At 38.3% G+C, this 14,933-nt stretch overlaps 1 protein-coding gene across 4 annotated transcripts in view; it reads right to left on the minus strand.

Moving 5' to 3' along the window:
* Positions 1-672: 672 nt before the first annotated feature.
* SLC1A2 (solute carrier family 1 member 2) overlaps positions 673-14,933 on the minus strand; it is a 165,427-nt gene continuing 151,166 nt past the window's right edge. For 3 of the 4 annotated variants that reach the window (XM_074401308.1, XM_003919988.4, XM_010333413.3), the window contains exons 10-11: positions 9,871-10,102; positions 673-5,823 (exon numbers count right to left, since the gene is read on the minus strand). In XM_074401308.1, the coding sequence (XP_074257409.1) occupies positions 5,752-5,823; positions 9,871-10,102 (304 nt within the window). In that variant the 3' untranslated portion in view covers positions 673-5,751. The other variant, XM_074401307.1, reaches the window with a different exon arrangement.

Here is a 14,933-nt window from a genome sequence, read left to right on the forward strand (position 1 = left end):
TTCCAACAGCAGGTTTTATTCTCAGCACAAAAGGGCCCTGTGTAAAAACCAGAAGGACTTTGTAAAATAGCGCAATGAATATTTGGCCTGGAGGTTGGAAAGTGAAGCAGGACTGGACACAGAAAATTGATATGGTTTAGGATAAATGAAATGGGGGCTTAGGGGTATCTCTCACTTTCTGCAGGTTCTTATCTGGGTCAGTGAAGAAATTATGCTCATCTTGCTGTCTTTGCATCAGGTTTTTTGCACTAATGGGGGAAAAAAAAACAGCCAACAAACAAAACTCAATCCTTTTAGTCCTAGCTTTACATCTTGCCCCTGCAAATACTGAAGAGTTAACGTCTTCTCTAGCAATAAAGGAGTTCACAACACAATAAATACCAACTCTAGTCTACTTAGCAGAAGTTTGGACAAAGAGCAAAGGTGCCAGCCATGGCCCATTGCAGCAGTCCCGGAAAATGCAAGAAGTTGTTTAAAGATCATGGCTGGTGGCATGCACCTTGCAGAGCATGCATGGTATCCCGCCCACCATCAAAACCCATCAGACCTTGAAGAGGGCAATGATAGTCAGAAAATTCCATTCTTCTAAGTTAGAGTGTCTTGTCCTGCAATGTGATGCCCATGAAAAAGACAAACCAAGAAGAAAATGTGAAAATGAATCTGTGGGCTTACTTGTGAATGGATGTGCATATCTACATACTGGCAGAGAAGGGAAGATATTTACAAATAGTTGTGATTGTGTAAGTCTTGCACCAAATTTCGTAAGTGTTCAAGGTTATTTGCCAAAGGCTCTCAAATCCCCATACTGGCTTGGCAATTAGGATTGTTGGAGAAAAATGTGTTTTGGGTATTCAAGAGTGGGCTCTGTTGCTACAGCAGGAATAATACAATAGCTTGAGTGAGGCTATAGGTTCATCCAGTCCTCTTATGGTGACTCTGGAAGCATTTTTCCCTGAGCCAAATCACTGCTTTTATTAGGAAGATGAGTTTAGGTAAAGGGAACTTTTATTAAAAAATATTTATTGGTGTCTCAAAACGTCAAACTGTGAATGAACATGGCTACCTTCCAAGCTTGTTGTAAAACATCAAATGGATAGAGGCTTGAATTTAATTTCTCCCAAAGGGGATGAGAAAAATCTAAACTGATTATTCATTATTGTGGGCTTCTTCTACTTAAAATGTAAATAGGCCACATTTTAGAGTGGGAAGCCTCTTAAGAAGGAAACAAAGCCAAGATCATAAAACATTGGGCTCACAGGGCTGGAAGGGGATTTTAATCACTTAATCAAATCCCTTCGCTTTTCATATGGGAGAAAATGAGGCTTGGACATAAAGTGACTTGTGTAAGTCATACAGCTAAAAATGGGCAGAGTCTAAATCAAATGTTCCCTCTACCAAACCATGTTGTTTCTTATCTCTATGTCACTGCCTGAATTAGCTGTGTTATGCTATGAAGTTGGATACAATTTAATCAAAAGTCTGTTATCTATTCTAAAACCAAGCCTCACACTAACTTGTGTGATGGTTACTAAGCTGACTGGTAGTAAGGCAGCAACAATAAGTGGAATGATAGGAAATGAGGAGGAGAAGGAGAAAATTCGGGTTTTTTTTTTAGGGAAAATCATAAGCAAATGTTTCATGAGCAGCTGGAAACTCACTCTATGCTTGGAGAACAGTCTGCCTCTAGTGCCACCTGCCTGGATTGGCACTCAGTGATCCTTCCAGGCTTAACCAGAAATTACTACAGATACTGAGACCATTTATCTTCTTTGACAATTAGACTTCCAAAACTCTCATTCCAGAATTCTTTCAGGCTGTTTGCTTTAACTTAGTCTTCTAATGCACCCAGAGTCTAGCATTCTTATTCGGAGAGCAAGTATGACAATAACTGAAAATTTTATTTGCTCCTTTTTCTTGGTGTGGAATGAGTTTGGTTAGAGAATAAGTAAAGCAAACCAGCAGCTCAGACAACTGGGGAACCCTAAGAATTAGAGAGAAGCTAAGTGAGAAGAACCACTTCCACTGGGGTGTAACTGCTGTGCACTTTTATCATCAAACCAGGTGAGAGCTGATGAGACTTGTTTTTCAGGAGTTAGAACTATGGAGAATTCTCTCTGAGCATGGTTATAACTACTTGGATTTAATGCTGCATTCCATGAATATTGCACAGGTAGCTGAAGCTTTGATTCCAACAAAAGTAAAAAACGATAACATAACCTTTGTTGCTGAGAGCAAAGGGATGTGCAGTATTTGCAAAAACATGGCAGAACTGGGTTTCCTTTGGAAGACCCAGTAAATGAGATTCCCAAACACTTTACTCCAAAAGACCTTCTTGACTAGATACATCTGCAAAGGACATATTTCTCCATGCACAAGTGGAAATGACCAGAGACTCTCTAATCAACAGGTCATTGGATGCCTGGCATCACCTACCAGGAATCTCCCCATGATCTGAATTTTCCTTAAGCCTTTCTCATATGCCATGGGCCTAAATCCAGGATCTAGGCATTTTTTGGTACCCCTTCTTTCAGCTTTCATGAATATCCAGGCTGACCAGTGGTTTGAGAGGAGAAAGAACTATTTGTCTTTTACAGGGTATGGTAACGTCTGCTCGCAGCAGGCGAGGTTTGTGTCTACCCTCAGTAGGAAGTAAAAACTGAATCTGATAGCTATGTATTTCAGATCTCATCATGTAGAGTCCTATGTTGAAGATCTGTGGGATCTAGATAGTTGCCCTGATTTTCTGATGCTCTTTGTATGGAAAGCATGTCCCCAAAGATCTAAGGTAAAGCATTACCCTGCAAGATAAGCTATTCTTCTCACTGATTGGATTTGATTCATTGAATTTCAGTAAAGAATTAAGTGATGATTCCACTTGGGTTTCTCAAAGGACAAGTATGAGAAAGAGAAGGATTAAAGTCTATTTAGTTGACTTTCTCTTGAAATGATCCTGATTTCTAAAAAAAAGTGAATGAGTCTATAACAAAATGGCATTGCCAAAGCCCTGATTTACAGACCTTACAGGATGCAGTGTATGTATGTTTCTGGCCTGCTAAAACTGTATATAAATATAACATTTATGCATTATTAAACAGTAACAGACTATTACAAGCATTCATATCTATGTTGAACCAATTAGGAAAAATCTATACACACAATTGACAGGTTAAATGTATTCTATTTAGATAAAGGTTATTAGAGGTATAACCTGGATCCATTTATTCTGTTTATGGCACATATGCTGGGCAAAGAAAATCCCAAATGGGCATGGCATGGGAGAAATAAATGAGGTCTAAAAGAAAAAAAAAAAACAGAGGACATAGACATATGCCAACTCTACAGACATCTTGGATTTTCAGGCTAGTCCTGAGTTCACGAAACTGTTTATTAATATGACTTATTGAATTTCCAGATGAATGTGATTTTCTAAGTATATTCTCATGAGACTTCCTGCATATGCTAAGTCTCAAACCAGAAAAACTTGCTTTGTGAAGTTGTGTACCTTGTTTCCTCTAAACACATGTGCTGATAGATTTACATGCTAATAGGATAGCTAGGAAAAAGTGGGAGACAAAACACACCAGAAAGCTTTTCAAGCAGAGTTTTGAGAAGACAATCCTGTGACCACTCCTTTGAGAAACATGCCCATGTATAAATACCAAAGCTGGCCTTCCACAGCCCAAACAACGAGCTCCTAGACACTTTGCCTAGAGCCTCCAACTTACCATAAAAAATTCTTGGGAGCACCACTTAAAGAAAACCCTAAACAGTTTCACAGCTAAACCCAGGAACTGTCCCCTTGGTCTACAGCGTTTGCTGTAAAGAATGCGTTTTCTGCTACTACACTTGAGCATAACCCTTGACCATCCTGTTAACTGCCTGTCTACTGATAAAAAAGACCAATGTCATTTAAAAAGCAAAAATGAAAAGTTGCCTAATACTGTTCAGCAGTGATCCTTATTCAAAAATAACTAGGGTTTAGGAGACAAAAACAACTGGAATCTCATGTCTCTTGTATGTTTCAAAGGTATCTGATTTAGAAGAGAGAAGTCACAAGGAATAGATAAGAAAGGGCATGTGAGGTCCATAAACACTCTCATCTCAGAGAATTTGGGTTCTATAAACCATGAATATCTCAGCATCCCTCTGCTGGTCTCATATAATACACCCTACTCTCTCCCTATAAACAAGGTTCTACATACTTCTTAGAGTCAAATATGCTTTATTTCTCAATGATTTAAGTCCTAAGCTTACTCCCAAACCCAGCAACCTTAGGAAGATACTGTGCGCCATTCAATAAAAAAGGATAGTAGAGACATTAAAAATTTAGCTTGTATAACCAATTATTAAGGATTTGTTTGCTGTCTACTGCATGAAAGGCACTGTGTTACACCAATTACATTATTTATCCTTTAAAACTTCACAGTCTTAAACAAGGTTCCATCTGCGAAGTGATACAGAGCCATCCTTTGTTGCCACATCATGGTTCAAGGCTGCCTGGACTCTGCCACAGGAATGTCACTTTTATAGGGCTTTGCACAGATATTTGTTTTTTGTTCCTTTCCACTGAGAAGATTGAGGAGGAAGACTGACTCTGCTTCCAACTGTGTCCTATACCTGGTTTTATGTGCTTTGATAGAACATAACAAAAACCTTTCTACATATTAGATAAATACGTGTTTTTGTTTCATCAAGAGATGACATTAAAAGAGGCACAGCCAACACAAGTGTCTTCCATGTGTGAGGACAGTAAAATGATCAGGCTTTCCAGGATGAGGAGATGATGACTGAAATCACTTGCAGATTAAAAATATCTTTTTCATTAGAAACTCAAAAAATAATCTTTTTGGTTAAGCAAAGCAAAGCAAAACATAGACCAAATAATCTCACTTGATTTTACTGTACCAGGTGAAGGCAAACCAAATATAAATAAATTTGAATATTTAACTCTGACTAAACTTTATGTTGACTGTGCTCTCTTAATTTTGTCAATATGTTCAGTGATTACATATAAAATACTTCCTAATCAATTATCAAATTTAGAAAGCATTATGAAACATACCTTGAAATTTAAATCATTGTTCTCACAGATTACATAGGGTAAGGCAGAGACATAGTAGGTTCTTTAATCAGCTGCCTTTACGAGCATGGCTTCCTCTAAAATACTCTGAAACATTTTACTTAAAGAGTATATGGAAGATAAATTGTCAAAATTCCCCATGACAGGCGACTGCTTTTAATCAACCTATGTCCAAACTCTACCAGACATTTTAAGGGGAGTTACTTCTAGAGGCTTTTTAACAGAATCTCTTGTGCATAACAAGGTGAGGCATGGAGAACACTTTAAGGAATAACACACTGTGTGTTTGCTCATTTTCCCAAGTCCCTGGAGTGTACCACACTGCTTTACGCATGTCCCCTGGGAAAAGAGCATCCATATTTCTGCATCTTGGGAGAACAGGGAAGCTGGCAAGAACGTGTCTTCAATTCAAACTGATTCCTCCAGCAGCATCCATCCAAATAATAATACAAGTGAGAAAATTAGACGGTTATAAAGCATTATTTGGCAAAGACACAGCACCGTGCCTGTCATCACTGACTCACAAGAGCTCCTCTAAGCCTCGGCTAACAGATTAAGTAAACATAGAAATAGATGCATTTTTTTCCTTTTTAAAGAAAGCTTGTTTATATCATCATTTACCATAGGATACGCTGGGGAGTTTATTCAAGAATTTGCTGAGACTCATATCCTTATTTCTCACGTTTCCAAGGTTCTTCCTCAACACTGCAGTCGGCTGACTTTCCATTGGCTGCCAGAGTTACCTGAAAATAATTATCATCAACATCCAGCTTACAGGCCACGAACCAGAAAAAAGCCCTGTGCGTTATGTGGAGAAGCACCAAATCCGAGGTGATACTACATGACTGAAATATTAGTTTTAAACAGAGTTCTTTCAAAATTGAATTTGAATCTGTCTTGGGTTTCAACAGTGATCTGAGAATTTTTAAAATCCATATTTGCCTTGGGAGTAGGAACATATTAAAGCTGCTTTGCAATTTGGGGAATAACTTCTATGTTTTTAACGTTGTAGGGTGTATAACTACCCAGTGATCCATCACACAGTAACACAGTCCTTAAAATATAGTGCCCATGTGCTACTCCATACAACCACAGAGGAAGAAATCCAGAACTAGGCATCTAGTTCTACTCATGCATGTGAAAGGTTCAGTTGCAATGGCACCAGGTAGGTGGGCATACATGTCCAATTTTTAAATCAGAAATCATGACGTTTCAGCTGTGCCAAATAAGCTATCCCAGCCTTAAAAATTAAAGAGAAAAGTAGGGGGAATTAAAAGTCTGAGATCAATGGCAATGTTTATCTAAATGACTTAAATGCAGTTATTTAATAATCAGATATAATTATCAGACCATCTATATTACGCTTCCCGGCTCAAAGTGAACTGAACCTTCATGCAGAATAGGAGGTTTTCCCCTCCACTTCTAAGTAGTTTTCCTAGCTTACCTTCTGTCTGACTGTCCTCAACGTCATGTGCAAACTTAAACCCACGACTGATATTCCACATAGTGGAGAGACTGGATTTATGAAAGCATTAGAATATGGAGACATGACAAACACAGCAATGTTTGAAAAAAATCTTTCTTCTTACCCAAGTGGAAGTGAAATGCATGCATCATGACCACACACAACATGCTAGGAACAGAAAACCCAGTGCCCTTCAACGAATCAAGAAAAGCAAAATAAAAACCATTTATCCAATCCCCATTAGCCCCCCTATTTTTTTTTTTTCAGAAAAACAGATCATGCAATTAGCAATGACTGTTTCACATGCAGTTATTCTGATTAAACTTGAAAAACTATTGTGTAACTTCAAACTACTATTACCAGGCAAGAGTTTGAATACACAGACCAACAAGACATAACAATGTTTGAAATGGTTAAAATTTTGACCAGAGCTGCAGCAAATTTGTTTCCCTTTCAGAGAACTGTCAAGAAAGACTGCCAGGGACAGAATGTCTGCCTGGAGAAAGTTGCCTGTTCACTATGACCTTGAATGTGCCTATTTGGCTCTCAGTGATGAACCACATCAATAGTGGTACAAAATTATCAATCATAGTGTGGTGCCTTTGGAAGAGCCAGACAGCGCTTGGTGAGAGGTGTTTTTTTGTTTTTTTGTTTGTTTTTTTGTAAATACTGAGGCCTATGTTTCAAAAGTATCTGGGACAGCAGCTTTTTTGTCATTTGCTTTCTTGGCTGGGCTAAAGAAAGCTAGGACTCCATTCCCCAACCCAACCCAACCCACTCCTCTCTGCTCCAAATACTTGGGTAATAGAAAAGAAAAAGGGGAAGGCATTGGCACGCACTGACATCTCAGTTTTTAAAAAGTGGGAAAGAGAGAGACAGAATTAACCATAAGGAAGTTCAAAGGAATAAATAGATGTGACCCAGATATCCTCAGAAAGAGTGTAAATTCATCTCCATGGCTCTGAGTGCCTCCTTCGCACATCATCGTCAACACAATTAACTGATTTAGAGTGAGAAGAATCAACTTGCTTTACCTAGTGAAGGCTGAGGATCAAATAACTTTCACTGAGCTGAACCCAACCATTTCATTAAAAATGTAAACAGCTGAACTAGTCGATAAACCAATAGAGCTATATTCATCATCTTCAAGACGTGCTCAGTTTGACCATTGTCCACCTAAATGTTAATTAATCAATGAGTTTGCAGGTGGTCGGCTGGCTAGCTATAGAGACTGAGCCACTATCTCCATGGAACTGTCCAGCAAAAAGGTTATCTGAAATACAGCAAGGACTAAAGATGCTAAAATGATACATTCAACAAATATTTATTGAGCCCCCTACAACATGCCAGACACTGTTTTAGGTGCTGGGTCACAGTAGTATAACTGGGGACAAAGCCTTACCCCTAAGACCTTACTTTCTACTGATGTGGATAATTCATAAACATTTCCCTATAGGGCTTGAAATATTTTGCTTTAAAAAATGAAGCAAATTTATTCTGATGTGCTTGATGTCCTTCAAAAACAAATACAGGATGTCTGAAATCTAAAGATATCTCCATGCCCACACACCTTCTTTTTCAAAAAGCATCCTACAAAATATTAAGAAGCCTCCTGAGAAACTCCAAAAGGGCCATATGCAATTAACCACTAGGATTCTTCTCAAATATAATTATGAAATTTTTAAAAATTGTGATTTTTTTGTTATACATAATTTTCCTCATTCATGCAATAATTTGAGTTCAAGTCTTATCACCATTACAACACTGTATATTCTTTTTGTTGTCCTCTAGTGCCTAATTTATGGCTTTATAGATAATAGACATTCAATAGATACTTGATGAATAATCAAAATATAGGATCTTATAGGAATGAGACAGGGGCACTCAACCAAACTTACAAGGCACACAATAAGTACTTAAATGTAATAGAACATAGAGCCATTCACAAAATTATTGACCCTTGTGGATTTAAACTAACATTTTGATGGGGAATAATCCAGCACTTCACTCAGATGTGGGAAATACTAGCTTTCCAGGAGAATGGATTATGTCCTTTACATAATCCGGTACATCTGAATTTCTAATAATTTGAATCATTTTCACTGAGGGAATTAATATACTTATGCAATTGCCTCTTGCATGATATACTTATGCAATTGCTCCTGATACAAATTTTCCTACCTAATTTCTATCAGAGTCCTTGTTCTTCCACGTATGTATCCTACATAGAGAGGACAAGCAGAAGTGTGTGCTAGTCCACTAGAATTCTGGACCTATGTTACAATCCAGCAAAGAGAATTGCTTCTGTGATACCCTTAGCTGCCCAGCAAGAGCCATGGTATGATATATATTTGTAATGACCCGGAAATAATATAGGAAGAAATTAGTCATTAAATGTGACCTTGTCAACAGAAGTCAAAAAGGTACCAGAGATCTCTGGCTGGGTTCAGACTATCCTCAGCTGCTGTGTGAAATCATTTTAGCAAACCAACCCCTAGACTTAATTCTGCTCACCTGCCAGGGTTTCTCCAAGTTTGCTTTACTCTGGTCATGACACTCTGACTTTGACAATGTCAGATTAGTTACAATGAAGGTTAGACAAAGCTCATCAGGCTTGAAGAGTTAGCACCCAACAGCTTGGAGGAGAGCCCAGAACATCCATGCTGCAGAAAGATGGCGCGGCCAGACAGTGTATGAGATGTAATGTTTTTAAAATGACATGTCTGGATAATGGTCCTGAAGGATAGCTGTTCTTTACTTGAAATTGTTTAATCACTTTTGGAGCAAGGTAATCTCAGGTCAAAATTCACCTTTCCCACAAAAACAATTAAGAAAAAAATAGTTGTGTAAAGTTATGTGGGCATATTTTTGACCGATATGCGATATATACCAAGGAGGAATATCTGTGCTAGGTTCATCAGATGATGCTTGGGACTTCTCTTGATGCTTCATCTGAGGAATCAAATATTTCAAAATCAGCAAAGCTCTACTAACCCACAAATTCTTGGGCAAAATATTCAAGGTAACTGGTCAAATTAGTCAAATGGGGTGAATGGGGAAGTCAGAATGGTTGTTGTGCATCACATGGATAAAATAAGCAACTGATTGACTCTTTCACTGTCAGACTTGTTGATTTCCTGCCAAGTTAGACACAGAATTAGATGATCTGGGACTCACAGAAGCTTGGGTTACATGATTCTTTAGGAAAATAAATGTGACAATAATACATGCAGGGCATTACGGTTTTGTTTGTTTGTTTGTTTTTTAAGAAATTGAGCATGCACTACTATATACAGGTCTCAATATCCATGAATGGGAAATGTACCTTGCACTCATCTACTATGACAGAGTTGTGTGCGGCATAGACACATTGATTAGAGTTGCTTTCCCTATGGTTCTTCATGTCATCATAAATGGATTGAGTCTTGGTCATTTCAATATCTTCATGCACTCGATGCTGGGAGTCAATGGTATCCAGCTCAGACTTGGAGAGGTGATAGACTATCCCAGCCCCAAATGAGTCACCGACAACATTGACTGAAGTTCTCATCCTGTCCCTGGGGACAAAGAACAGAAAAGATTCAGTGAGGAAGCAGTATTATGTGGTAGTTGAGAAGTCAATGTATATAGTCACAGAGGCATAGGGTTGAGTTCCGGCTCTACTTTTTATCTCTGCCTGATCTGGGTCAAGTTACTTAACCTTCATGAGCCTTGACTTCCTTGTTTGTCACTCGAAGATGGTGCTTATACTTCTCTCATAGACTGTGTGAAAATTCAATGAGTTAATGTATGTAAAGTGCTTAGCAAAATGTCTGGCAAATGGTAAACATCAATAACCAGTGGCAAAGGAAAAGGAGGAGGAGGAGGAAAGAAAGGATTAAAGAAAAATAATCTGTCCAAATCAGAATTGGTACACAGGCTCCAGACACACCCAGCTGAGTCCAGAAATCTCTCCTGATTTAAACTGTTCTGTTTTTGAAGACTCTATCTCTGCTTATCTTACTTAGTAGTTTTATTGGAAAGACTAACCACTTGTGAACTTTCTCATAGTAGAAAATGTATTCTTTTTGTAAGAATGGAAACTAACTCTTCCTTTCTCCCTGCACCCCCTTCCCTCACACACAGACACAGCTGTTAGATAAGAAATCCAGCCGTAATTTTCTCATTGACCAAAATGTGTTATAACTGCATGTCCTGAAAAAAACCAAGATACTTTATCTTGTTCTATTAACCTAAAAAATTTAAATCTTCCAGAGTGTTTCAGGAAGCAGGGAATATTAAGAAAATCTTTTTCCCAATCTTGTGTTGCAAGTTTTGACTTGAAAAATATGATGGTTAATAACTCTTTCTCTTAGAAATTCAGTGCCAGGAAAGTTAATTAAATTCTTAAGAGTAAGTTTTGTCCTCTCAATTATAAGTTCAAGCCAAATCAGTGTGAAGAATCCTTTTGGCCATGTTTACCAGATATTCAAAGTCTTAAAAGGAAGGATGCTGGAAAACCACAAAAAAATGTTTTTAAAAAGTTTAAAATGAAGGAGTAGACGTAAAGATGCTACCAAGAGAGTCCTAGCATCTAGCTTTCAATTCAAATAATACTCATTCCAGGCAAAGAAGAAACCTCAATTTGTTCTAGGAACAAAGACTCAAAATAAATTCTAGTTGCTATTATCAAATCTATTTCTTATTGGAGACTAAAAAGGACACTGCAGTAGGAAGAGTCTGGCCTGGCTCCCTTTCAAGGCCAGTTGTTTGCAAAGTATAAGCTGGTGGTCTTTCTTTCTAATTTCAACTAGAAAGAAAATGTGTAGGAAAAAATGTGCTTAGAGCTGGAGTTTAACTCTCGTGGGCATCTTTCCATCTGAGAATGCTTTTGCGTCTCTTCTGCTTTGGAGAATCTGCCTCAGGGTGATCGGTCTACACCTGAATGAAGCCTGGGTCTTGGAGGTTATCCACGAAATCCGGCACTTGGAATAGATTGCTAAGAAGCCCAGTATGTGGGTTTAGGAAGGAATGCATGATAGTAGTTAAGAAAAAGCATAGACGTTAGAGGCAGCCTGATCTGGATTCAAATGCTAGCTATGTCCCTTACCTGTGGGACAACCCTGATCATACTTGACATTTGTGAGCCTTAGTTGCCTCATTTATAAAATGAAAATAATAAAAATCTCCAAAACATAAGGTTGTTGTGAAGATTAAATAAGATAACAAAGTGCTTACATGTTTCCAGACATTTAATAAGAACTCAAAAAATTATTTAATCTATAATGTATGATTTTAATATTATAAATTATATCAAGTCAATTCAAATATATTTGTGGCAGCTTCTAGGTAGCTTATCCAAATATGGCCAGTTAAGCTACTCTCTCCCCCTGAAAACATTAATCCTATTTATAGTACAACAACTCCATGGCAAAACTCCCAACTGACTAGCTGACCTATGTGCCTGTTATATGGTTGTGGTCTAGTTTGGAGTTACTCCACTATACTTTCATTCCCTCCTGGAATGTAACCTAAGTCATATATCTGTGAAAGGAAAGTAAACACCAGACCCCAATTTACTGTGCCAAAATGAAAAAAAAAAATTAAGGCGAAAGTTGAATTATGCAAGAAACTGACTTTCCTTTTGTTCCTATGCTAAAGGGTTAATGACTTTTTCAGTTTGATAAATCCATTTCCACTCAAATTGTTGATGTAGGTTTACAAACTACTGCTTCTTTAACCTTTCGTATCAAATCTTTCCTCTCCAGAAGCAGCCACTGAAGCAACCAAGTTTTTGGAGCAGGATTTCTGAGTAAGCTTTCCCCACATTTTTTTTTTTCAGGCACCACATCTCTTCCAGGCCATCAGATCTCCCTGAATTTGAAAAAGAACTCTTGCCAATGAAATAGCCATTAGGACAGGAATGAATGGAAGACAGAGTTGTACAGAATAAAAACAGAATGGCCAGTTCATTATATTTTTATTTAAAAACAATAAAAACCCTTGGAGAGAAGGCAGAGTGAAAATTACAGTGGCTCACGCCTGTAATTCCAACACTTTGGGAGGCTGAGGTGTGCAGATTACTTGAGGTCAGGAGTTTGAGACTAGCCTGGTCTCTACTAGACCCAGTCTCTACTAAAAATACAAAAATTATCTGGGCATGGTGGTGCATGCCTGTAATTCCAGCTACTTTGGAGGCTGAGGCAGGAGAATGATTTAAGCCCAGCAGGCAGAGGCTGCAGTGAGTTGAGGCTGTTTCACTGTACTGCAGGGTGGGCGACAGAGCAAGACTTGGTTTTAAAAGTGAATGAATGAATAAATAAATGATAAATATTTTTTTAAAAAGAATAAAAGCAGATCGATGCTTTTATTTATTTATTTATTTTTTGATGCCAAATCAAGATGGAAAGGGCCCTGGACCCAGGGTGAGAATGCTAACCCAGGGCTTCTGACTCCCACTGGAGAAAATCACTTTTCACCCAAGCATGAAATAAGGAATAAGCCTTATCCCAACCTCTCAGGAGGTTGTATTAAGTGAAACAAAAGAAACACTAGACATGCTTTAAGTACTCATTGTAGGTTACGGGAGCACATGAACATGAAAGTGTTCCTTTTCTTACATCTGTTAATAGCTAAGTAGAAAGAAAAAGAAAACATCAACTCTAACGCTTTCTGAGTTCTTTGTTAGTGAATTTATTCATTCAGCAGATGTTTAATGAGCATCTTAGAGTGTGCGAGGGCACTATGCCAATTGCCTAGGCAGTAAAAACCTTTCCCACACTCCCTTTTCCCCAAGAACCCATGTACTCTTTATTTGTCCATCACCCCCACTAGAGTGAGATAAATGTTCAAACAGAAATAAGTACGGAGTGTTACAGGGTCACGTAGGTAGAACACTTTGTCACACTTGGGTCATAAGAAAAAGCTTCAAGTAGAAGTGTTTTGAGTTAAGCCCTAAGGATGTGTCCAAGAAAATGAGCTAGAGAGATGAGAGAAATAATATGCATAAAACCTAAGAGGTAAGAACACTTAGATGAATTCAGGATGGCTAACAAGTATAGTGAGAGATGCAGAACGTAAGAATTAACCAATTATGTATGGCCTTATCAGCCAAGTTCAGGAGTTAGTCTTTATCCCAAGTATAATGAAGAGCCATTGAAAGAAAAGATCATGTTTGTTCCATTGTGAAGAATGAACTAAAAAAAGCCTGAAAGAGTGAAATCCCATTAAAAAAGCCTGAAAGAGTTAGTGAGGATATGGTATGTTTGGAGAAAGATGGATTTGAGCAAGACTCAGGAGACAAAATTATAGGACTTGAAGATTGATTGGTTACAGGGAATAAAAAAGAGGCAAACATTCCTCTCAGGTTTCTGGTTTGGGCAACCAGTAGACAGTGTAACCATATGTAGGAAGCGTGATGAGTAGAGTGGGAAAGATTCTGGCTTTGGCTTGGACATGTTGAGGGTGAAGCATGTGACTCAGTTACAAGCAGATGCCCTCCATATGGCTGGTAGTACAAACTGATGGTCAGGAGACACATCTCACATCTGAGATGCAGGTGATAATAGGACTCATACCATAGAGGGGATGCCATAGAGGTGCTTAGTTAACCCTTGGAGAGAAGGCAGAGTGAAAAAAGCAGACGATCTACGCTGGATAACTGAGGTCAACCAACATTTAATGAATGGGCAAGATAAGAGCCTGGAAACCTGAAAGGAAACTAGAAGAGTTTGGCATTTTGTAAGTAAATGGAAGTATGCTTCCAAAATAAGGGTGTGACAAACAATGCTAATTATTATCTGGGGATCAAGTGAGATGAGGGTAAGAAAGTTCTTTTGATTTAAACAACAAAGAGCTTACTATTGGGCTGGCAAGAGCATTTTCAATACAGAGGCAGTGATAAAAGCCAGCTCACCATAAGCAAAAAATTGAACGCAAGGTGAAGAAATGGAGACATTACCTATAATTAGCTTACAAGATGACTGATGGAGAAAGGAAGGAGAGGAAATGGCTGAGAAAAATGGAAAGGAGATCAAATTTTTGTTTTAAGAGGTAGAATATTTGAACATGTTTAAATCAACATGAGAAGATGTTGGTGGAGAAGAAGTAATGAGAAGATGTTGGTGGAGAAGAAGTAACTGAAGATAGAGAGAAGAGGGAATAATTGATGAAGTTAGGTTCCTAGGAAGATCAGAGAGGAGGGAAGTCCAGAGTGGAGATAAAGGCCATTTCCTTTGGTGGAGGGACTGTATTCCATCACTACAGAGGGGAAGGAGTCAAAGGCAAGGTTACGAAGATAGGTTTCTAAGTGAGAAGGCGGGAGGTTAAAGGGGATCTGTTAAACGGCAAGCTGTTAATTTGGATTAAACTAGAATATCAGAGCCCTCTCATGCCAGGCTTCTCTGCCAC

The sequence above is a fragment of the Saimiri boliviensis genome, chromosome 6 (genome assembly GCF_048565385.1).
Source record: "Saimiri boliviensis isolate mSaiBol1 chromosome 6, mSaiBol1.pri, whole genome shotgun sequence".
NCBI lineage: Eukaryota > Metazoa > Chordata > Mammalia > Primates > Cebidae > Saimiri > Saimiri boliviensis.